Source organism: Tasmannia lanceolata, unplaced genomic scaffold (genome assembly GCF_043159265.1).
Source record: "Tasmannia lanceolata isolate RefF3 unplaced genomic scaffold, GAP_Taslan_0.1 ptg000018l, whole genome shotgun sequence".
Lineage (NCBI taxonomy): Eukaryota > Viridiplantae > Streptophyta > Magnoliopsida > Canellales > Winteraceae > Tasmannia > Tasmannia lanceolata.
Window position 1 is genome coordinate 22,139,525 of NW_027518695.1, and position 25,887 is coordinate 22,165,411.

At 37.4% G+C, this 25,887-nt stretch overlaps 1 protein-coding gene and 1 pseudogene across 1 annotated transcript; one reads left to right on the forward strand and one right to left on the reverse strand.

The window, feature by feature from the left end:
- The first annotated feature begins 1,578 nt into the window (after nucleotides 1–1,578).
- LOC143849752 (protein argonaute 16-like) lies at nucleotides 1,579–25,674 on the forward strand. The gene is made up of 23 exons (XM_077358930.1): nucleotides 1,579–1,719; nucleotides 12,254–12,492; nucleotides 12,598–12,803; nucleotides 12,940–13,152; nucleotides 13,252–13,388; nucleotides 13,484–13,581; nucleotides 13,665–13,762; nucleotides 13,904–14,072; nucleotides 14,172–14,288; nucleotides 14,367–14,474; nucleotides 14,558–14,620; nucleotides 14,692–14,805; nucleotides 14,901–15,066; nucleotides 15,142–15,254; nucleotides 15,365–15,502; nucleotides 15,665–15,795; nucleotides 15,984–16,049; nucleotides 24,314–24,377; nucleotides 24,475–24,586; nucleotides 24,713–24,786; nucleotides 24,867–24,961; nucleotides 25,055–25,086; nucleotides 25,210–25,674. The coding sequence occupies exons 2-23, from the start codon at nucleotides 12,271–12,273 to the stop codon at nucleotides 25,383–25,385; spliced, it is 2,712 nt and encodes a 903-aa protein (XP_077215045.1). The 5' UTR covers nucleotides 1,579–1,719; nucleotides 12,254–12,270; the 3' UTR covers nucleotides 25,386–25,674.
- Nucleotides 16,647–17,327, reverse strand: LOC143849753 (tubulin beta-1 chain pseudogene; annotated as a pseudogene).
- Nucleotides 25,675–25,887: the final 213 nt, after the last annotated feature.

The following is a 25,887-nucleotide window of genomic DNA, read 5'->3' on the forward strand; positions in this document are numbered from 1 at the left end:
CTTTTTACTTGGGACAACAAGAGTGGGCTGTCCCAAATAAAAAAAAGGGGGTAATATTTACACTGATTGGGGCTGTCCCAAATAAAGAAAAGGGGTTCATATATCACTGCAATTTCTGTTATGCCCTTGTACTGGCATCACAACTGTAAGGTAGTGGAAGGTCGGTCTCCTTGGCGCAATAAAAAGGCAACATCAACTTCTAACTAGGGCTGCAACTCGAGCCGGGTTTTACCCGCATCGACTCGACCCGAAAATTGCCTGGGTTGGGTTCGGGTTTCATGGGTTTCGGGTCGAGCCGGGTTGAGCATTCAAAAGCCCACATGAATCTCGGGTCGAGCCGGGTTTGAAGGGTTCCGACCCGACCCGACCCGAGTTACATAAGTTATAGTATGTACATTTTTTTCTATTGTTAGTTAAAAGTTAAAAGTGAAAACCCACGCACCCACTGTTATTGTATGTGAGTGTAATTTCTGCTTCTATGACTTGAGTTGATTCAAGTGTTTGATTCAACATTGTTCGATTGTAATTACAACATTGTTTGATTCAAGTGTAATGTGAGTGTAATTACATCATTGTTTGATTCAAGTGTAATGTGAGTGTAATTTCTACTTCTATGAGTTGAGTTGCCTTGCCAAACAAGAATTTTTCTTAAAAAATTGCATCAACGTGAAAAAACACGACCTGACCCGAGATTTATCATGGGTAGGGCCGGGTTTGGGAATCGTGGGTTTTCTGAAAAAAAAACCCGACCCGACCTGACCCGTGATATTTCTCGGGTAGGGTTGGGTTCTCCAAAACCCGACCTGCCCGACCCGAGTTGCAGCCCTACTTCTAACCAATTTGGTACTGGGAGATGATAAATCCGCTCCCCTTTAATGTGAATTTATGTCAGAAAGCGTTAAAGGCCTATTCCCGTTACCCTCCTTTTCAACACCTTTTGACGTGAATCCACCTTAAAGTGGTGCTGATTATCCCATAGGGGGTGCGAATTTATCATCTCCTTTTTTTGATTTTAGCTAGGGTTTTAAAGGCATAACATAGACGGTCATGATTGTCGATTTTCACTGCCGCTAACGTTCTCATCGTTACGTACGGACGATTCCCCTTAATAATTTTTTACAATATAAAAACTAGAGATTTGCTAGGGCCTTTGGTAGAAAGGAATTTCTCGTCTGGATTTTGCAAAAGAGAGCAGCCACCTCAGATGAATTTAATGAATAAGACAAAATCTGCTGAAAAGTTGAATTATATCAGTAAGACAAAATCTGCTGAACAGTGGCCTATGTGGCTGCTCTCAAATGAAACAGTCACCCGCGAAATGTCTTTCAGAGCTATTTTCTAGCAAATCCCTTAAAAAAAATAAGGTAGATGATATTTTCACCCCTCTGCAGTGCGCATTCGCCCCCTTATAACGTGAACAGTATGCAACTTTAACGCTTTTTGACGTCAAATCACGTTAAAAGAGGGCGAATGCGTACTGTAGAGGGGTGAAAATATCACTCCCAAAAATAAAAGAATATCAATACCGAATAAGTAACCAGTAACCACCTATATATTGAAACTCAATGGGTCTTGTTCCTCTCTTATGTTTCCCTCCTTTTCTTTCTTTCTGCTTCTTTTGTAGCAGAGAGAAAGCTTAAGGAGGCGGGGGAAAAAAAAAAAAAAACCTCTCTGGTTTTTCTATTTCCGCCTAGATCTCTCCGTCTTGATTTCTATCTGGTGAGTTTTTTATTTGATTTACATGTTTATTTAACTGCTATGATTTTTGTTCTTAAATTTCTCGTAGATCGATTTTTTCTCCAGATTTTAGCTCGATTTTCTTCGTTTATCTTTGTTTTTTAGCATCATTTCGTGATTTTCTCCTATTTTTTTATTTGATTCACATGTTTATTTAACTGCTATTTTCAGTAGTCTTCTAGTGATTTTTGTTCTGAAATTTATCCTCTCTGTTTTAGCCGCTTAGATTTTAGCCTGATTTTCTTCTTATATCGCTGATTTTTAGCATCTGAAAAGGTTTTTCGCTGTAGATTTCATGGATTTCTGCTACGTTTGCCTGAGAAATCACAACGTTCTCTTCTTTTTTGAGCTAAATCTTGTAGAAATTCTTTCTGTGAGCTAAATCTAGTTGAAATTCCTTTTGTTTTCACTTGTGTGAGTCCAATCTCTGAAGTGATATCAGCATTTCGTGATTTTCTCCTATTTTTTCAGATTTCTTCTTCGTTTAAGCTAAATCTTGTAGAAATTCTTTCTGTGAGCTAAATCACGTGAGCTAAATCTCATTGAAATTCCTTTTATTTTCATTTATATGAGTCCGATCTCTGAAGAGATATCAACATTTCCTAATTTTCTCGTGTTTTTTCAGATTTATTCTTTGAACGAAGAATAAAATCTCTATAGCTTAGAGGTTGAGACTTTCCTACTGCTTGATTTTTTTTCCAAGGGTTTTCTATTGTGCATTTCTTCTCGTTTCTCTATTTTCCTCTCATATGGAAATTTCTGTAAGTTTTTGTAGCATTGAATTCATCTGCATTGACTTCGTTATAATGCTGCTTCTTTTACTTCTCATATCTTGTATGTTTTCACTCATGTGAGGCCGATCTCTGAAGAGACATTGTTTTTTCTTTTTTTTTTTAGATTTCGTCTTTGAATGAGGAATAAAATCTCTGTAGTAGTCTCATGGTTGAGATTTTCCTGCTGCTTGATTTTTTTTTTCCAAGGTTTTCCTATAGTGCATTTCTTCTCGTTTTTCTATTTTCCCTTTTTGGAGCTGTCTTTATATGGAAATTTCTGTAAGTTTTTGCTGTATTAAATATGTCTGCATCTCCTTCCTTATAATGCTGTTATCGTTTACTTCTCATAATTTACTTGAGGGAGAACATACATCTGGTGTTTTCTTTGTTGCTTTATCTTGAGTTTTGAGTTAAATCTTGTAGAAATTCCTTTTGTTTTCACATATGTGATGCGGATTTCCGAATAGATATGGTTTCATGCACGAATGAAGAGTAAAATTTTTACGGTCTTGAGGTTGAGATTTTCCCGATGCCTGATTTTTTATCCCTACGTTTTCTTCCTATAACGCTTTACTTCTAGTTTCTTCATTTTCCCCTTAGGGCTGTCTTTATATGGAAATTTCTGTAAGTTTTTACTGTATTGAGTTTATCTGCATTTGCTTCATTATAATGCTGCTATCTTTTACTAGTCATATTTTTCATGTTTTAGCTGAGGGAGAACATACATCTGATATTTTCTTTGTGCGAATGCTTTTCTCCTTATGATTCATGCCTTTTATTGGGTGATTGTGTTTAACCAATTTTAACAGCAGGAATTTGTTTGTGCTTTTTGCGGTTTATGGATGCTCTTTGATGATTCAGTCTTACGCTGTGTTTTCATAAGTTATGTGCTTTTCGTAAGAGGATATTGAAATCACTGAAAGTATTTAGGATTGTAGCCTTTGATGCGTAACTTTCCACTATATATGCTGTATTGAGTTTATATGCATTTCCTTCATTATAATGCTGCTATCTTTTACTTGTCATAATTTTCATGGTTTAGCTGAAGGAGAACAACATCTGATGTTTTCTTTATGCGAATGCTTTTCTCCTTATGATTCAAGCCTTTTATTGGATGATTGTGTTTAAACTATTTTAATAGCAGGAATTTGTTTGTGCTTTTCGCGGTTTATGGATGCTCTCTGATGATTCAGTTGTTGGTGGGATTTCCTAAAATATAGAAAATTATAACGAATATGTAGAGTTGCTTCAAGTCGCGTAATCGCTTTCCTTAGGACAAATTTCGCCCCCACCAGTTGTGTGCAAAGGGGATCCGTGAATTGCCTCCAAGATACAATGAAGCCTTGTAGGAATGTCCTACAAATGTTTGATGACACTTTGCACAAGTGGAATCAAACCCAAAACGCCTTTCAAGAACTTCAAGCCTTTGAGAAAAACACAAAACTGTTTCTGCAGAAAACAGTCTTTTGTGCACTATTTAAAGAACCAAATAACTTGATAAACACAAGTAGACCTGGCAAACGAGTGGGTCGGGCCGGGTCAACCCGCGGGTGATGGGGGTGCGGGTCCACGGGTCGGGTGAGGAAATGACCCGCATTTTTGCGGGTCAGAATTTACGTGACCCGCGCGGCCCGCGGGTGGGCCGGGTCAACCCGCGGGTCACCCGCAAATATGGGGATGGTAATAATTCTCCTGATTTGACCGCATCTTTTTTTCCGTAATTGTTATAACTTTCTATATTTTATTGGTATTTTTTTTTGTAATTTTACAACTTTATAACCATTTCTAGGTAATTTTTCATTTAAAACTTTATAACTTTAGCTATTTTACTTTTTTGGTGTAATGATTACTTTTTTTTGTTTGCTAGCAACATTTGCGCATCTTTGCACCACGATGGCCACATGCCGAGAAGTTGCCATAGGAGAAGTTTGATAGCAAATTCTTATAAAATAAAAAACAGAAGGAAAGGGTTGATCCTAACCCTCTATAGATCGGAGGGTTAGAATCAACCAATGGGAATAATTTTGGGGCATAACCTATTTAGGCTATGGCCCATCTAATGGGCGGTTTGGATAATCCTATAGTGCGGGCCATACCGTACTTTTTATAAAGTGAGGAGTTCCCTCATAAAAAACAGTAGTGCTGATAACATTCTCAGAAAAAAATTAAAAAATACGGTAAAAATGCGGGTGCCCGCGGGTTGACCCGACCCGACCCGTGTTTTTCCGGGTTGGGTCACCCGCGGGTTAGTTTTTGACGGGTCACTAAAACTTAGACCCGTGCCCGCAAATTTGCGGGTGGGTCAGGTCGACCCGCGGGCACGGGTCGCTTTTGCCAGGTCTAAACACAAGAGAGTAGGAGATTGCTAGAGAGAAAGAAAAGTACAGCAATAACTGAATTTCAGTAGTTAGAAAAGATAGATTTCTACTCTTCTTATAGAGCATTAGATGTCTATTCATTAAGGGAAACATCCCTTTAAGAAATCTCTTGGATTGGTTTGAATGATCACCATTTGATCACATCCCTTTGTGATTTAAGTGGTTTGGATCATTCACAAGGTGTCTCTTGAGTTTGAAAACATCCATGACTGTTGGGAAAGAAAAGACATGAAAGAAGGTTGAAAAACGGAAGTGAAAAGCCATGTCCAAATTCTCCCACCGGATAGTTTTTCGAACAGTCCTGTTCATTTTTTTTTTCATGATCCAAAGAACCGCGGTCGACCGGGCCTTCCGCGGTCGACCTCCGACACCTCCTTAGAAATAATTTAAGATTCCACTAATCTATCCGCGGTCACCCGCCCTCCCGCGGTCGTTCTCCCACACCGTACTAGAATTTGTTTCAATTTCCAGTAACCAATCTGCGGTCGCCCGGGATACCCCTGTCGACCGGCCCTGTCTTAAAACTGTTTTTATTATTTAAATAAAACTTAAGAAAATTCTTTTATTTTCCTCAACATCTTTTTGCAAAATCTCTAACAATCTCCCACCATTTTCAAAATGAAAATAATTTTCTCACTAGGCTTGGAAACCTTATGCTTAAATGAAGGTATCTTTCGATTCAAACCTTCACTTAGTGTAAACACATCAAAGTTAATCAGAATTGCATAGTAGACGTATATTTGAACTAGCTATTCTATTTGATTAACCGGACAAATCTACACACACAAGATTTCGTCTCTATAGGTAATTTTTTAAGAGCCGACACATGTATTGGCCTTGTGTCTATATCTCGGTTTTATGAGAGCTCTAAAGACCAGCCAAGTCTCATAGGAAGCGGCACCACTCCCATACTCACATAGGTAGACTTATCAAGAGTGTCTCTGTAACTAAAACACTCCAACACCCTGTTATAAGCCTATTAAGAGCCCCATTTGCTCATCCTTACCCTTTTAAACATTACAGGTACCAAGCACTTTACCTTGGGATGAAAATAATGAATATTATAGTACTTGCAGTCACTCCATATGATGTACTTGGACTCATTGAACTCAAGCCTTGATGTTTATTCAAGCATTGAGTCGAGGTTCCATCATTGATGACTATTGGTTAATGGCTTTAACCCCATCCCTACTGATGTTTTACACATCATATCTCTTGCAAGAGCTTTAGTCAAAGGATCAACCAAATTTTGGCTCGATCTCACATAATCAATAGTTACAACCCCATTGGTCAGTAACTCTCTTATAGTACTATGTCTAAGTCCTATATGTCTGGACTTACCATTATAAACATGATTATATGCCCTTGATAGTGTGGCCTGACTATCACAATGGACATAAATCGATGGCATTGGTTTAGGCCATAACGAAATTTCTAATAATGAATTCCTAAGCCGTTCTGCCTCTTTACAACATGCAGCCAAAGCTATAAACTCTGCCTCCATAGTAGAAGCAGTAATGCATGTTTGCTTTTTAGAAGCCCAGGAGATAGCTCCTCCAACAAGAGTGAAAATCCACCCACTGGTTGATGTATGGTCTATACGCTCAGTTATCCAACTGGCATCAGAGTATCCTTCAATCACTGTTGGATACCCACTATAATATAAACCATATTCCATAGTCCTCTTTATATTTAAATACTCTATGTATTGCATTCCAATGTGCAAAACCAGGACTACTGGTAAACCTACTAAGTTTACCCACTGCAAATACTATGTCTGGTCTAGTACATGTCATAGCATACATGAGACTACCAATAGCAGAAGCATACTCTAGTTGGGAAATGATCCTATCATAATTAGGATATAGCCTCCCACTAGGATCAGGAGGTGTTGATGCAGGTGAACACTCAAGATGATTAAACCTTTTGAGCACATTTTCTATGTAATGAGATTGGGTTAGAATCAAACCATTTTCATTCCTTATGATTCTTATTCCCAAAATTACATCTGCTTCACCCATGTCTTTCATATCAAAGTTTTGAGATAAAAATAATTTAGTAATTTGAATATATTCAATATCTGTACTACATATTAACATGTCATCAACATATAGACATATTATAACACCTATATTACCTTCAAATTTACTATAAATACATTTATCTGATTCATGTATTCTGTAGCCGTTTGACACTAAAACTTTATCAAACCTTTCATGCCATTGCTTAGGAGTTTGTTTAAGGCCATATAAAGATTTGATTAGTTTACAAACCTTATGCTTTTGTCCTGATAAAATGAAACCCTCAGGTTGTTCCATGTATACTTCTTCATCCAATTCACCGTTCAAGAATGCAGTTTTAACATCCATTTGGTGAATATGAAGTTTGTATATGGAAGCAAGAGCTGTCAAGACTCTAATGGTTGTAATCCTAACAACTGGTGCATAAGTGTCAAAGTAATCAATTCCGGGTTTTTGAGTAAACCCTTTGGCAACTAGTCTTGCCTTAAAATTTTCTATTGACCCATCTGCTCTTATCTTCTTCTTGAAGATCCACTTACAACCTATTCGTTTTGACCCAGGTGGTAGATCAACCAAAATCCAAGTTTTATTTCCCATGATTGAATCCATTTCATCATTAATTGCTTCATTCCAAAAAACAACATCTTGTGATTTTATGGCTTCTTCATAGGTTTTAGGGTCACTTTCTACATTTAAATCTAACATTATACAAGATTTGAATTTTCCTCTTGTCCCTTCTACTAAGTAACAAAGTCAGGACCAAAACCCTTTTCTTTTTGATCTCTTTTACTTCTTCTTATTTCACTAGACTCACTAACTTCTCTTTGAAGTTCTACAAGGGATTCCATAGAAGTACTAGCCTCAACTTTCTTTGGAATAGAAGTAAATCTATTTTCATAGAAAATAGCATTTCTTGACTCAACTATAGTGTTTACATCAAGATAGTCATTGTGTTCTATCACTAGAAACCTATAGGCCTTACTGTGAATGGCATATCCTAAAAGGATACATTCAATACCCTTCTCTCCTAACTTTCTTAATTTAGGCTTGGGGAGTTTAACTATAGCCCTACAACCCCAAACTTTAAGGTAATTTAAGTTTGGTTTGCTTTTCTTCCAAAACTCACAAGGTGTTATATTAGATTTTTTACTTGGAACTCTATTCAAGCAGTAAGTAATGCTTCACCCCAAAAACTTTTATTTAGACCAGAATTTACAAGCATTGCATTTACCATTTCAGTTAAGGTCCTATTTTTTCTTTCAGCCACTCCATTTTGTTGTGGAGTATAAGGGGCAGTAGCTTCATGAATAATGTCTTCCGATTCACAAAAATCAGGAAAGTAATATTCACCACCTCTATCGGATCTTAAGCATTTAATCTTTGATCCACATTGGTTTTCTACTTCAGTTTTATACACTGCAAACTTTTCTAAAACTTCATTTTTGTGACTAAGGAGATATACATAACATTACTTTGAATAATCGTCAATGAAAGTAACAGTACTTTTTGCCTCCTCTAGTGGGGACACTATGTATATCACATACATAACTATGAACAAGATCTAACAAGTTATTATTTATATATACTTTAGGAAATGACTTTGTTACGATCTTAGTTTGCATGCATATTTTGCATTTGTCTATCAAGTCATGTTGATACTTAGGAATTAATTTTAATTTAACCATGTCATCCATTTTCCTAGTATTAACATGTCCTAATCAAGTATGCCATAAAGATAAAAAAAAAGAATCAACAACATAAGCAAATACATTCACTTTATTGATATTCAATTTGAACATTCCTTCATACATGTATCCCTTTCCAACAAAGGTACCCCCTTTAGAAAGAATAAATTTGTCAGACTCAAATACAAGTTTAAAGCCATTCTTGTTAAGAATGCTTCCAGACACCAAATTCTTTCTAACTTCTGGTACATGATAGACATCGGTTAGATTGAGACATTTTCCAGATGTGAATTCTAATTCCACCTTTCCTCTTCCTTTGACTTCTGCTGTCGACGAATTGCCCATATAGAGCACACTTCCATCTTCAACCAATTCATAGGATGAAAACAGATTCTTGTTTTTGCAGTCATGCCTCGTCGCACCCGAGTCAATCCAACAATCATTGCCATCTTCAAGGACATTTGCCTCTGAAATCATGGCTACAAACTTTTCTTTGTCTATTGGTGCACCCGACTTTTTATCCTTAAGAAGTCGACACTCACTCTTGTAAGGGCCTGGTTTGCCACAATTGAAACAAGCCCCTTTTCTTTTCTTGTTCTTATTGAACTTCTTTTCAGGAATCTTGTTTCTCTTCCAATTGCCTTTCCTTTGTTGGTTCGATTCTTTGACATTTTCCACTAAATGAATTTTAGAGGATAGAGGTTCATGCTCTTCTTTGTTATCTCTTATCCTTGACTCTTCCTCAATCCTGAGGCATTGAGCCAAATCCTCAAGAGACATTTTCTCTTTCTTGTGCTTGAGACTTTCTAAAGTCTTTCCAAGTTGGTGGAAGTTTGTCAATTATCGAAGGAATAATGAAAGAGTCATCAAGAAGAATACCTTGTAAATGTATTTGACTTACTATATGTTAAATTTCATGCAACTGATCAATAACTGGCCTATCATCTACCATACGGAAATTCAAAAACCGACTCACAATAAACTTCTTGCTACTTGCATCTTCCGCCAGATACTTGATTTCAAGTGCTGTCCAAATCTCACTTGCCGATCCCATGCTTTGGTATATGTCGAAAAGTGAATCCGACATAGCGTTGAGAATATGCCCTTTGCAGATGTAATCATCTTGTTCCTATTTCATCCTTGCACGAGCCTGCGCTAGAGTTTCATTTTCAACCGCCACTGGCCTTGGAGTTGTAAGAACACGAACCACCTTGAGCGAAGTGAGAATGAAGTTCAACTTCTTCTGCCACCGTTTGAAGTTCCCTTTATCGAAGCGTTCAAGTTTGACAAAGTCTTGGGTCATTTGACGAACCGAAAACAACGCCATTGAAGCACTCAGAAACAACAGGAAATTTGTCTTAAGATTGTTGGTGGGATTTCCTAAAATATAGAAAATTATAACGAATCTGTAGAGTTGCTTCAAGTTGCGTAATCGCTTTCCTTAAGACAAATTTCGCCCCCACCAGTTGTGTGCAAAGGGGATCTTCGAATTGCCTCCAAGATACAATGAAGCCTTGTAGGAATGTCCTATAAATGTTTGATGACACTTTGCACAAGTGGAATCAAACCCAAAACGCCTTTCAAGAACTTCAAGCCTTTGAGAAAAACACAAAACTGTTTATGCAGAAAACAGTCTTTTGTGCACTATTTAAAGAACAAAATAACTTGATAAGCACAAAAGAGTAGGAGATTGCTAGAGAGAAAGAAAAGTACAGCAATAACTGAATTTCAGTAGTTTGAAAAGACAGATTTCTACTCTTCTTATAGAGCATTAGATGTCTATTCATTAAGGGAAACATCCCTTTAAGAAATCTCTTGGATTGGTTTGAATGATCACCATTTGATCACATCCCTTTGTGATTTAAGTGGTTTGGAAAATTCACTAGGTGTCTCTTGAGTTTGAAAACATCCATGACTGTTGGGAAAGAAAAGACATGAAAGAAGGCTGAAAAACGGAAGTAAAAAGCCATGTCCAAATTCTCCCAACGGATAGTTTTCCGAACAGTTGCGGTCGACCGGGCTACCGCGGTCACCCGCCGGCATGCTGCTGTTCATTTTTTTTTTTCATGATCCAAAGAACCGCGGTCGACCTCCGACACCTCCCTAGAAATAATTTAAGATTCCAGTATTCTATCCGCGGTAGCCCGCCCTCCCGCGGTCGTCCGCCCACACCGTACTAGAATTTGTTTCAATTTCCAGTAACCAATCTGCGGTCGCCCGGGGTACCCCGGTCGACTGGCCCTGTCTTAAAACTGTTTTTATAATTTAAATAAAACTTAAGAAAATTCTTTTATTTTCCTCAACATCATTTTGCAAAATCTCTAACATCAGTCTTACGCCGTGTTACATAAGTTTGTGCTTTTTCGTAAGTGGATATTGAAATTGCTGGAAGTATTTAGGATTGTACCCTTTGATGCTTATTTTTCTGCGTATATCTTGCTGCAGAGCTCTGTTTACATGGATTTCTGCAGCATTTTGCCTGAGAAATTGCGATGGTCTCTTCTTTTTTTCTTTTATATTGCGTTCTGAGCTTAATTTGTAGAAATTCCTTTTGATTTCACTTATGTGAGGCCATCTTTGAAGAAATATGGTTTCACGCACGGATAAAGTTAGCATTTCGTGATTTTCTCTTTCTTTTTTTCCATATTTCTTCTTTGAATGAAGAATAAAATCTCTATAGTTTGCTTGATTTTTTGCGGAGGTTTAGATTTTCCCGCTGCTTGATTTTTTGCCGAGGGTTTTGCTATAATGCATTTCTTCTCATATCTCTATTTCCCCCTTAGAGGTGCCTTTGTATAAAAATTTCTGTAAGCTTTTGCTGTATTGAATTTATCTGCATTTCATTCGTTATAATGCTGCTATTTTTTACTTCTCATATTTTCATGTTTTACCTGAGGGAGGACACATATCTAGTGTTTTCTTTGTGTGAATGCTTTTCTTCTTATGATTTATGCCTTTTATTGGATGATTGTGTTTATGCTATTTTAACAGGAGAAATTTGTTTGTGCTTTTCATGGTTTATGAATGCTCTTTGACATTCAGTATCACACTATGTTTTTTTTTTGATTTTTGAAATGGAGTCTTTTTTGTGCGAATGCTTTTCTTCTTATGCTTTATGCCTTTTATTAGATGATTGTTTTTATGCTACTTTAACAGCAGGAATTTGTTTGCGCATTTCGTGGTTTATGGATGCTCTTTGGCCATTCAGTCTAACACTATGTTTTTTTTTTTTTTGAAATGGAGTCTTATGCTATGTTGTCGTAAGTTTGTTTGTTCTTTTCATAAGAGGCTATTGAAATAATTTTCATACGTAGGTTTGTGCTTTTTATAGGAGATATTGAATTTTCTGAAAGTATTGAGGATTGTACCCTTTGATGCTGATTTTGCTTAATTCTTCAAGATTTTCAACTAGCTTGTCTTCAAGGATTACTTGTTTTCAAACCATCTATTCTCTTGATAATTTGTTTTTCTGTTTTCCTGTGTTCTTAAATCTTACGAGTTGAGCTTCTTTAATGATACATTTTGTAGGTTCAGTGGAACGATTATCTTTCATCATTTTGGAAAAAATATGTTTTCTGAGTTCTTCTGCAAAATATTAGTGAATTCCGTCTCTAGTTCTGAGGATTGTGTTTGGGTTTCTGTTTTTCTGTTTCTTTCAGTTGAAGATTCTCCGGTCATGGGATCGCCCAAGGAGAAAACAGGGGCAATGACCACAGAATGTCTGCCTCCGCCACCCGTAGCTATCCCTCCAAATATAGTCCCTGCTCGAGTAGATCTTCCAAAACGCTTGCCAATTGCTAGGCCTGGTTTTGGAAGTGATGGAGGGCGCATCCAATTGCTTGCTAACCACTTTGGTGTTAGATTCAGTTCTCATGATGGAATTTTTTTCCATTACAATGTATGCTTTTGGATATCTCTGTTTTCTTTGGATTGGTTGGTGTATGCAATGTATACTTTTGGATATCTCTGTTTTCTTTGAGTTGAGTCCGGAACATTTATGCAGGTTTCTATTACCTTTGATGACAAAAAAGCTGTTGAAGTAAAGGGAATCAGTAGAAAGGTCATGGATAAGCTGTACCAAACTTATGGTTCTGAGCTTTCAGGGAAGCAGTTTGCCTACGATGGGGAGAAAAGCTTGTTCACAGTTGGTCCTCTGCCGCAGAACAACTTTGAGTTCACCGTGGTACTAGAGGAATCCTCAGTGAAGCGGTATTCTCTTTTTTTTTCATCCTTTCTTCGTATTCTTCCTTGTATTTTGTGTAGTTTTTTCTTTGATTGCAGAGCTTGAATTCATCTTTATGGTGTTTGACTGGTTTTTTACCTTGGTTTGCTTGGTTACTTGTAGTGGAAGCCCTGATTTAAATGGGAGCCCCAGTGAGACTGATAGGAAGCGATCAAAGCGTTCTTATCTTGCAAAGACTTTCACGGTACAAATCAGTTTTGCAGCAAAAATTCCCATGAAGCCCATTGCTATGGCTCTCAAAGGGAACATGTCAACCAGTACTCAAGATGCACTAAGAGTGCTTGACATTATACTGAGGCAGAATTCAGCTAAGAGGTTTGTTAATTTTATGACATTTGAGTTTGTCTCTGTCATTTTATATACATGATATGTATTGCAGCTCTTAGTCTTAGTTAAACTTGTGTTTTGGTGCAGAGGATGCCTTCTCGTGAGGCAATCCTTCTTTCATGCCGATGTGAGGAACTTCACTGATATAGGAGGAGGTGTTACTGGTGTCCGGGGGTTCCACTCAAGTTTCTGTGCCACTCAAGGTGGTTTGTCCTTGAATATGGGTATGCCTTTTTCTCAACTGCAGTACTCTTGTACCTACGTTTTCCATTTATTGCCTGACTATGCTTTTCATTGTGTTGCATTGCTTTCTATGTAGATGTTTCTACTACCATGATCTTGACGCCTGGTCCAGTGTTGGATTTTCTACTTGCAAATCAAAACGTGAGAGATCCCAGCCAGATTGACTGGATAAAGGTAGAAAACTCCCAAACTAGGTTATAATCTTGAAGTTTATGTCATTCTTTTAAACACAACTTATCCACATTTGGGGCGTGCAGGCCAAAAAAATGCTTAAAAACATGCGGATTAGGACAAAGCACAACTGCATGGAGTTCAAGATCATAGGAATAAGTGACAAGCCATGCAATCAGCAGTTGTATGTGCTCTTCTTTTACGATGCTTTATCGTACTTTTCCTTGTTAAGCACTTACTCTCATGGTCAATTGCTTTGTTGCTATATACTGTTCTCCTTGTTTTCTAGCTCATAAAAATCTTCTATTGCATGTATCTGGTGAAGCTTTTCCCTGAAAGTGAGAAATGGAGATGGCATCAATGGGGAGGGCCAAACTGTTGAGGTTACAGTTTATGATTATTTTGTTAAAAAGAACATAGAGCTGACTTATTCTGCATATTTGCCATGCCTTGATGTTGGCAAGCCCAAACGGCCAAATTATCTTCCATTAGAGGTCAGCACGATACTTTTGCAATTTGTAATTCAGAGTAATATTGCACTCACAATCACATTTTGATCCTTTTGTTGCATTTTTCTCTTCCCTATGCTCTAGCTTTGTTCGCTTGTATCGCTTCAACGCTATACAAAGGCGCTATCAACTATGCAACGATCTTCATTAGTTGAAAAGTCAAGGCAGAAGCCTCAGGAAAGGATAAAAGTTGTGAATGAAGTAGGCTCCTCTCCGCCACCCTGATATTCTGTTCCATTCATAGCATTATTTTCATTCTTACGCTAGTTTGTGTTGCAGTCTTTGAAAAACAGCAGGTATGACGAAGATGTACTGTTATCAGCTTGTGGTATTTCTATTGATAAACAGCTGACTCAACTAGAGGGGCGTGTTCTTAATGCTCCAACGGTAATTTTCTGGTTCTTTCCTTGTTGTTTTTGGTGGTGGGTAGGGGAACCAGTGTCTCACTACTTGTCCACTCTCTGTTCCAGTTGAAAGTTGGTAATAGCGCAGACTGTATTCCTACCAGAGGACGGTGGAATTTTAATAACAAGGTATTTATTTTGCCCCTCCCCCTTTTTAAAATTTGGTTCTTTAGTTGGCGTTACTTACATCTCTTTTGCAGAAAGTATGGGCCCCTACACGCATTGAACGTTGGGCTGTTGTGAATTTTTCTGCTCGTTGTGATACAAGCCACATCTCCCGGGAACTTATTAACTGTGGAAGAAATAAAGGCATTGTAGGTTATAATGTTATGTGGAATATTTATTATATTTTTTAAATTCAAGTGCTTTATCAAATCTTTCTTTAATCATGTGCAATGTTTCTATGCAGCATATTGATCGGCCATTTACATTAATTGAGGAGGATCCACAGTGGAAGAGAGCTGGACCTATTGTAAGAGTTGAACGGATGTTTGACCAGATAATGTCAAAACTTCCCGGTCCACCGCAATTTCTTCTCTGTGTGTTGCCTGACAGAAAGAATTCAACTATTTATGGTAGGGAGATGCGCTAGTTGAAATTTTATCTCTTTAAGTTCAAATGATTTATAGCACTTGTTTTCCATTTTCAAGGGCCATGGAAGAAAAAAAACCTTCATGAAATGGGAATTGCCACTCAATGCATTGCCCCTATCAAGATCAATGACCAATACTTGACAAATGTTCTTCTGAAAATTAATTCTAAGGTCAGTGATGAATGAAATGAATATTTTCTTTCTTTTCTTTTGTCTTTTCATGTGAATTTTTTTTCATGCGGCTGACTTGGTTGCATCTTCTCCCGTGTTTTCTTTTGCAGCTTGGCGGCACTAACTCTTTACTGGCTGTGGAGCATTCACCATGTATCCCACTTTTAAATAAAACTCCTACTATGATTTTGGGGATGGATGTTTCTCATGGTTCTCCTGGTCAATCAGATATCCCATCCGTAGCAGCGGTAATATGTGTTTAATTGTGAAGATTTATGCATTCATTGTCATATATAAATAATGCTTTATAGATATATACATGCCTTTTGGGTTTCTCTTATTAATGAATAACTTGTTCATGACTGATTATTGTCGTTTCTTATTTACATTATTGGTACTGAAATTCTTAGGTAGTTGGCTCCAGAGAATGGCCACTGATTTCAAGGTATAGGGCTTCGGTAAGAACGCAATCTCCCAAAGTTGAAATGATAGATTCTCTCTACAAGCCACTGCCAAATGGAGAGGATGATGGCATTATGAGGTGATTTTTCTGCAACCAATATTCATGATCTTAATAGGTCTTAAGCATGTTGTTTAGTCTTTTTCCTGTCACTAGAAAAGACGTTTCTATATTCATATTCATTCAGGTAATAGGCTATTCCAGCTTCAGATGTGATATTTTAGTGCCACCACGTTACTGTAGATGATGTAGTATTCTTTGGATTTCAGAGAGCTCTTGATGGAGTTCTATCGGACCAGTAATCACCAGAAGCCTTCCCAAATCATTATTTTTAGGTATGTTCACTTTTTTTGTTTGTACTGTTCAATTTCATATCCATTTCTTTCACCATTAGAATTTTTTTTTGGTGCTCATTTTTGCATTCAATTTCCATATGAAGGGTTAGATACTAAATATTCAAGTTGGATCAATTGAACTTTATAGCTATGTTTGCCTTGATTTAGTGTATGCCATGCACATATTGCTACAGAAAATTAATTTAGCAATTGGAGATTAATATCAATATGCAAAATTTAGGATCACGATCTTTGAATATGTTTTGGCTGGAAAGTGTCCGTGTACAGTCTATCCATTTGTACATATAATGGGTGCAAGGAAAGTTTTTGATACCACTTATGTGTTATGGCACATGGACCAACTTTTTTTTTTTTTGATCAGTAATTTTATTCACAGCTTCATGCCGAGAATTCGTAGAAATTAACAACCAATATCTTGGCTATGAGATCCATGTAGAACAACAACAAGAACAATGAAGGAAACAGTTGCTGTAGACTTGTAGTTGTCTTCAAAAGATCCGGAGCCAGAGTTTCAAAAGAAGGGAGGATTTCTCACCAAATTCCTTTATTCCGAAGCCGAAACGTTTTTTGGCACTTTCAGTTCTCGTAGTTGTCTTCTGCTCCCTCGTATTCTCCCCCCTCCCCCTTCATCTGTTGCATCATGGTACTGCTGGTAAATCGACACTAGGTCATTCATATTGCTCCCTGCTTCCATGAATTCCATTTCTGCCAATCCCTTCCCTGGTGTATCAATTCAAGAAAGCTTTGCGTCTGGACATGGCAGTGACTTGTTCTCTCACCCTATGGAACTTCTCCTGTATCGAGGTGGAGTTGCCAATATTGAGGCCATTTTCAGTCCTGTGGGGGGAATGTCACAAACGCTTCACTTGAAGTTTTTAGGAATCCACTCCACAAACTAAGACGAGATCTTGTTCTGGACATTGATCATTTGCTCGTCGACCTCTTTCGTGCTCATCTTTCCACGAAACATGGCGGCAACAGTGATGTAATGGCCATGGAATGGATCTGCAGCGTACATCATGTTCTTGGCATCCCACATCTGTTGGGTGAGCTCTAGGACAGTGAGGGAGATGTATTGCTGGGAACCACGGGAGGTGAGTGGAGGCAAAGCCAATCATGAAGAAGTGGAGGTGGGGGTGAGATTATCGTCAGCTTTCGCAGGTCCGAGTTCCGCTGGCCGGGGAGCCTCAGGCGGCATGTCACCCCACTCATGGTTGCTGAAATCAGGTGATTCAGGTCTCCAAAACTTGGGCTGCCAACCTTATGAGTAATTGGAGGCTCATAAATATTCGCCCTTATGAGTAAAATATCACAATTCTTAGTTCTTAGTTGTGTTTCGACGAGCAATTTGTATTGCTCACTGGAATGGATTGTGTATCGGTGTTTTGTTTGTTTCGGAAAAGGTGCTACGATTAGTGATTTTTTTATAGTTAATAAATATAAAAATTAAAATATAGGAAGTATCTAGAAAAAATATAAGAAATCATTACATGAATCAAATTTAACCAAACGACATATTTTACTACTAAAACATCTACTATAGTCCGTAGGCATGAAACTCTTGATGGGTTTAAATTATATCACATTTTGTGCAAAACATCAGTAAAACTCATCGTTCATTGTACCAAATACCAACTATAAATATTATATATAACCAAATTTGAAATTATTCAAATATCTGATCTTCTACGGACTTTCATAAGTTGAATTATTGTGCCCAATTGAATGGTACCCCTCGTCTTCAACACCAAAAACTCCAACATCATCAATAGCATTGATGTCTTCGCCTCCTTTGTCCATAACATCAAAGGATTGTTTTGCTTCTTGCCATCCTAAACCATCTGTGATGAAAACAACGGGATCATCCTCTGCTATCCAATTCATGAAGACATCAACATTGTCTAAGCCGATGGGATCGCTAGTGATTGATATCTTCCTCGGTAAGTCCCTATTTTAATATTAGAAATTGTAATTACTTAAACTTTAAAATTTGAGTCTTGAGAAGTGAGAACATTTATTAAGAATACTGCACCTATCTTAAAACTTCATGTTGTAGTGGACAAACACCAAAGTATGCAATCATTGGTGCTCTAATCTGTTCTTCTTTGCGGAGTGGATGTGCTCAAAAGTAGTCTAGTTGCTTTCCCATCCTATTACACTACAAATTTGGCTACATGTCATAATTTTGTTGTTTCGGGATGCCATTACGAAACAGCGAACACTATACAACTGTAAGGTTAAAGTTCTTGCAGTATTCAGTCTTTCATTAAATTTTTAAATGAAATAAACTTTAAAATTATAATATAAATATAAACAAATTACCCAATTTGCTTCAGTTGCAGATTGTCATAGCTATGTTAAAGTAGCCCGAGGCTTTGCATTACATCTCAACATGAGCATTGATGATTTCTTTACAACCTTTATCAGGAATCAATCCGCTAATGCAATCCACTAAGCCTTTGATGACCTTATTATGCCTGTAAAAGGTGAGGCTAAGAAATATAGGTGGGTAAGGAAACATGATTCTAAATGTCGGTTGAAACCGACACGAAGTGACTGACATGTTTTCATTTCCCTCCCCATCGAAACGAAATCCTTCAATTGACATGATTTCGATCACATATCACCGAAACGGTACTAGTATAGCATGTAAAACTAGTTTAACATGTAAATTACAGAACTTCAACTGACGTGTAAAAATTTCGACTGAAGTGCATCAAGAAGCTTGAGTTTTCACTGTTTTGCTTGGCAAGTATTTATCTTTTTTAATTTTTATTCAATTATGGGAGTTTTTATATGGTGTGTGGCCGTAGTCCATTATTTTTCAAAAAGTAATGTACGGCCCACTCCATAGAGTGATTGAAACAGTTAATTTCATGTGCCATAACGTAAATAGTTAGTCCCAAAAATCATTTCCGCAGGATGATCCTAACCCTTGCAGTCCCTCTATAGATAGAAGGGAGCTTAGAATCATCCTATGGAAATGATTTTTGGGTCACAACCTAACAAATGAACGGTTTGGATCATCTTATGGAGTGGGCCATACATTAATTTTTTAAAAGATATTGGACTATATGGCTTCACACCATATAAACTCTCCAATTATGGTGCAACTACATCAACTAATTACTGATTTGATGCATTTGCATTTGGATTAGTGCATGAATTTTCATTCTTCATGGTTAAGAAAAGTACATTTTCGAATACAAACTAATAATATATGCAATGTTAGCTTCTAATTTTATTACATATGAGTTCTTGCCAGATGTATCGATTGACAAAGTCAATTTTTATTTCAAAAATTAAATATTTTAATTACAAAAATAAATATTTAAAAATAAATAAATAAAACTTGTGAGCAATTCTTTCTTGATCTATCAATTAATGGAGTCGGAATTTTTTTCATTTCAAAAACAATTATTTTATTTATTTTTTATAGTATCTTTTATTTTTTATTTTTATATTATACACTTTAATTATATTGTACTCTCTTTATAAAATTAATAGAGTAGCTTTTCTCCTATATTTTGTGCTTATTTGAAGCATATATGTATATGTAGTTATATACATTTTCAATTTAGAATGTACCTCACTATTCTAGACATGCAACAATGCATGTTATTAGGTGTTTAATTTTGTTAAACCATTATGGATGGTTGTCTTGTTTATGTGATGGTTTTTAAGTATTTATTTGTACATCATTCTATCATTTCTTGAATTTTCATATTAACTTTTCATCATTTGCATTCATTTTCATAAACTTTCATGATTTTACAGGATTTTTAGTGAAACCTATGACCAGAATCAACATGTTTCTATTTATGTGGTGACCTACATACATACCAAAGCTTACATTTAAAACCTTCTAAATAACCTGCGACATAAAAGTGACTGGGAAGTTGTTTATCTCACTTTCTATTTAACTCTCTAGATTGGCATGAACTCTGACTTACGATATGAAAATGCACCTAGAATTCACTAGCGAAGAAGAGCAAGAGAAGGAGGGAGGAGAGAAATCACAAGCTTCTTCAATATGGGGTGACACCCTTTGGTGTACAACCCCCTATTTATAAAAAGACAAGAATCCTAACTACTTTAATAAGAATTCCTATTAAAAACCCTAACTAGGGAACTAGAATCCTAGTGAGACTTGAACCTAGTCTACCCCTAAAATCATAATGACACTAGAATCCTAGTGTCCTCATCAGTCCCCTCCACTTGGAGAGAAATCACCCTCGAGTTATGCATTGGATAGCTCAGTTCATCCAACAGGTGGCACCTGAACACATCAGCAACATTAAAAGTCAAAGGAATAGCCATGTCTTTTGTCGTTAATCTTCTTAACAATCTGATAAGGCCCACACTCGTTGTTCTTCAATTTAACGTAACTTCCCACCGGAAATCTTCCTTTGTGTAGATACACCATAACTAAATCGCCTCCTTGAAACACTTTAGCATGCCTATCCTTATCTGCTGCTTTCTGTTGCTTCCGCACTTCCATCTCTTTGACCTCCATTTTAATGTCCCTACTACTAATAGTGAGACAATTTTTCTCTCATTATTTTCATAGATATAAACATTATTCTTTCCCCTATGAGTTGCATCAATATTGTATTGTCAAAGTCTCCCTAGGATTATGTAACACGCATCCATGTCAACCACATCACACAACACTTTATAATTCTTCCCATTAGAAAAAGGAACATGACATTTCAGTTACCTTTGTTTCTTCGGTTTTTTTGATCCAGTCAATCTTGTACGGTGATGGATGCTTTTCCGCCCTTAACTAGAACTTGCTCACTATCTACTTTTATACTATGTTCTCGTTGCTGTCGCTGTCTATGATTATATGACAGACTTTTTGGTTGACTGTCCATTTTGTCTTAAAGATATTAAGTCATTGATCTTTTTTTTTTGAATGGCTCATTGAGTATCTTCTTCCATGTTTGGTACTAATAACAACCGCCTCACACGAGGAAAAATTTGTCTCCATCGCCGCCTGATGTTACCCCAACACTATCGTGCACTAAGGTTTCATCTTCATCTTCACGCTCTTCTTCTTGTAATGGTTCAACCAAGTTTTCTGAACCTCTTTGGGGACACTGATCGGACCTATGTCCTGGCTGCTTGCACTGATACCACTTCTCTGGTATTGGTTGGGCATGTGGATTCTTTGACGGAGTTCCCCATGTTAGCTTTGTTTGGCTACTACCAACCGCCACATCCCAGGTCCTATCGAAATGTGGTTTATACTGAGCGGTCATGGTCTGCTTTGTTTGAATCATCATTTGCAACCCTACGACGAATCTTGTGATCTGTTGGGGTTCAAATTCCATTATATTGCTACACGGTGAGTCTGTGGAATTCCTCCATATCGATCTACACTGGACGACTCTCGTGCCTGCAGTTCTGATATTGCTGAAACAGTATCTGTTCATAGTCTGGAGGTAGGAACCTCGCTCTCAACGGCTTCTTAATCTTCGTCCACATCTGTGTTCGGGAAAGTTGTAACTGATCCCACCATGCCGAGGTTCCGCCCTTAAGCTTGTAGGCTGCAAGTTTAACCTTTTTCTCCTCTGGGATCTCCATATAATAAAAAAACCGCTCAACCTCTGCTGGCCAATCCAAAAAATCTTCAATATGAGGATGACCATTGAAAGTGGGAAGGTTGATCGCCATATGAAAGTCCCTCGTATCCCGATCTCAATCGTCACAATAACCTCAAGCACCGCCATGTCTCACAAACACCCCTTTAGCATATTCATCATCTTCGCTGGAATCCTCTTCATAGGTTGAAAGGCATGACCGAAGCAGGAAAGTTCCCTAGAATAGACTGCTCGCGAGCCCGTTCATCGGTGCAATGCTTTTCTCCGTTTCGGGTTGCCATCAGCCCAGGTTAATCCTACCAACTAATGCAGCAGATCGAACAAAAAGAACGTAGCCAAAGCCTACGATCTGGAAACACACCCTAAAATCAACTAGGGAAGAAGAACAGAGAGAGAGACGTTAAGCTTCTTCAATATGGGAGTAGTGCCCTTTCATGTAGAATCCCTTATTTATAAAAAAATAAAATAAGAATCCTAAATACTTTAATAAGAATTCCTACCGGAAAACCCAAGGGACTAGAATCTTAATGAGACTAGAACCTAGTCTACCCCTAGAATCATAATGACACTAGAATCCTAAAGTCCTACATCATGTAGGAAAGTCGTAAAATACAGCACCTCTTTTGAAATCACTGTTTTGGTGGAGGCAAACAATCCTCATTTTTGGTGTAGAATGCGATGGAATGAGAAATTGAATGAAAAAATGGCAAAACATCCTTGTCTTGAAGCACTTTGGGTAAGGTTTTAGAGAGGTGGGTTATGCAAAAGTAGAGAAATAAGAGGCTTTACCATTCATTTGAAACGGTTAAAAGACATCGGATGCCCTTCAAAATGTCACAAGAGTCATTAAATGGGGTTAAACATGAAAAATCTGAAAAAATTGCTCCAAATTCTGAATCAGAAAATTTTCAGATTATCAATGCGGTTTCATCTGGACATGGTTTGTTGCCATGTTTCATCTTGTACAAACAAACACAACTAAACATGATGAAACATACCAGATCAGAACATATTTCTGAATAGAATGTTTTTTTAATATTATTTCTGAATAGAATGTTTTGTTTTGTTTTTTGAAATGCTACGAAAAGCTTCTTCCATTCCGTATTAAATGTAACGATTTTAATAACTATGTTCCCTAATCGAACACACTGTTAAGGTTTTCACATAGCCAGTGACTTGTGTTTCCCTTGCCTGCTTTAGTAAAACTGCAGGCTAAAAAGCGTCCTGGAGGCATCCAAGAAATACGGAAGGATCATGCCACACCAAATTCATAATTTACCCTTGTTCTCTACGGACTGGTTTTTTGCTCCAAAAACTTGATGATTGGGACGTCAAACTGACATTTTCTCTTATTTATAATTACTGTTAACAGTAATGCAAATCCCTAAACTTTCAAAGAAAAAAGTAATGCAAATCCCTGATTAACCAAAATAACGAAATAAACGTAATGTTAAAGATGCTGATGAAATTGTAAGGACAAAACCAGATTTGATTATCCATTGTACAGTGAAATATTAATTTATGCAAGTAAAACATTTGATTCAATCTCTTATGGCTATTCTCAAGTCAACCCTATACAACATCATAGTTGTGAAAAGGGGCTTCACATTCAGGTCAATTGACTCAATAGTCAATACCACATAGCCTAAATTATATGCTTTGTGCCCCACATTGGTCCTATTTTCTTATGGGTATGTATCAATCCGTTTATATGTATATTGCAGTACCCGGAAGCAAACTTGAGTATGCAAATTTATCATTATCTAATAGTAATATTCATTAATTGCAATTTTCCCTTTTTTCTATGTTCTTCGGTTCCATTTTTCTAGTATTTGGTTCACCTAATAAAATAATCTGTGAACTGTATAACTCAGTAAGCTCGTCTAGGTCTGATTCATGACTTGTAACAATAACCGAGTTGCCCGTGTAAGTCTGTTTTTGCTTCAAGTAGTCAACCCTTGGAAGTGCTATGCAGCACTCAGCACGATTAATCAACCCTTTAAAGTTGGCATTTCTTCTGCCGTGCTGAAAAAATGTGGGGTATTTTTGTTTGATTATACTGGTTATCACTATTTCATTCCCTCATGCTTGTTTTTCTGTGTACATGAGATCGTCAGTATTGTATACATGTTATAAACTGATAATTATGAATGCTGTCAATTCATTTTACGTATAGCTTACATGTCTTCTGCCAAACGATATGCGGGCCCAATGACTTTCTTTCACTTTTCGCATCTCTCTACTAGCAAAAGTGAGGCACAACATTTTGTGTGAAACAACCAATTTCTCCAAAAGCTTGAGATGTTAGAGTTGGTGTTATTTAATCATTTGTACTTCAACACTCCTCCCGTGCCGCCCCTCTTATTTTGGGTTGGCCGTACACATGGATTTTTCTAATATCAAGGAGTTGTTGTGTTTTGAACCCAGGTCCTGCCATGAGGCAATAACTCTAATACCATGCGAAACAACCAATTACTCCAAAAGCTTAAGTCGTTGGAGTTGGTGTTATTTAATCATCTGTACTTCAACATTTCGAGACCTTTGTCTTGTTTGATTGCTTCTCTGGTGGCTATGCATGATTTTTCCTCTATATTTGATATATCTCTAGTAGTTCACTGAGAATGCTTTTCATCATAGGGATGGAGTGAGCGAGTCACAGTTCAACCAAGTTTTAAATATTGAGCTGGAGCAAATCATCAAGGTTTCATACTTTATTATCCAAATGAAAATGTCAAACAAATTGTGTGGCACTTTCTATTCGTGATCCCCAGTGCTGAACTTTGCAATTGTTGGTGCAGTCAATTAATCACCTTGAAGAGAATTGGCTTCCAAAGTTCACAGTCATTGTGGCACAAAAGAACCACCACACTAAGCTCTTCCAGTCTGGATCCCCGGACAATGTTCCACCTGGTTTGCCTCTCAATTGAACTGTCTTCTACATATAAAATAGCATCATGGTTTGAGTATTTGCAAGTGTTTGTTGCAGATTAGATGCTCCATTCCAGTATTCTGCAATTTAGTTTTCTCTGTCTACAGGAACTGTTGTGGACACAAAGATTGTTCATCCAAGAAACTATGACTTCTATATGTGCGCTCATTTTGGAATGATTGTGAGTTCTGTATCAGTCGTCTTTGGCCCTCCAAAGTCTTAACTCTTTTCCCTAACTTTTTGCATCATTGTTCACTAAAGGGTACCTCAAGACCGACACACTATCATGTACTGCTTGATGAGATTGGCTTCTCCCCCGATGAGTTACAGAAGCTCGTACATTCACTTTCCTATGTGTAAGAACATAATCTTGAACCTTCTGTCCGCAAAATGATGAGAATTCTCATCTTACATATCTAACAATTGCCACTGTTTTTTGGTTGTTGCAGTTACCAGAGGAGCACAACTGCCATATCAATCGGTAATTCAAGTTTATGTTGTACAAAACTGTTTTCTGCCACGTTTTTTCTTATCATACTGCGATAATTTTATTATCAGTAGCCTTATGATACTTACATTAAAACATTTAATTCTTTCCTCACAGTTGCGCCGATCAATTATGCCCATTTGGCAGCCCAACAAATGATGCAGTTCATCAAGTTTGAGGACTTCTCGGATACATCTTCAGGACATGGGGGTGTATCCGTTGCAGGGACTATCCCCGTTCCGGAGCTTCCGAGATTGCACGAGAATGTTCGGAGTTCTATGTTTTTCTGTTGATACGCCTGTGAATAGAGAACTGATGAAAGGCTTCGTACACTCTGTAGATAATTGAGGTATAGACTAGTCCCAAACCTAAGTTTTTTTGTTGTTGTCATGGACAGGGTTGAGAGTTTTACTACACTACTCTTGGAGGATGAAAGGTTAGGCTTCACTTAGCAGTGATGGCAGGGGTACGTATAACTGCTTGCCTTTTAAATTTGAACTCGGTAGTTTTTTGTCATGGACAGGGTTGAAACTTGAAAGTTTACTATAGAACTCCTATTGGAGGATGAAAGGTTAGGCTTCACTTATTCGTGATGGCAGAGAGCTACATATAACCATGGTTTAAAATTTCGACCGAAATCCGAAATTTCGGATACCGGTGGGGACTGAAACCGAAAATTTCCGAAATTCAATTTTTCGCCATTTACCAAATTTCGGACCGAAATTTGGGTCCGGAATTTCGGTTTTTGGTGGGGTCTGAAACGGTTACCGAAACTGAAATTTTAAACCATGCATA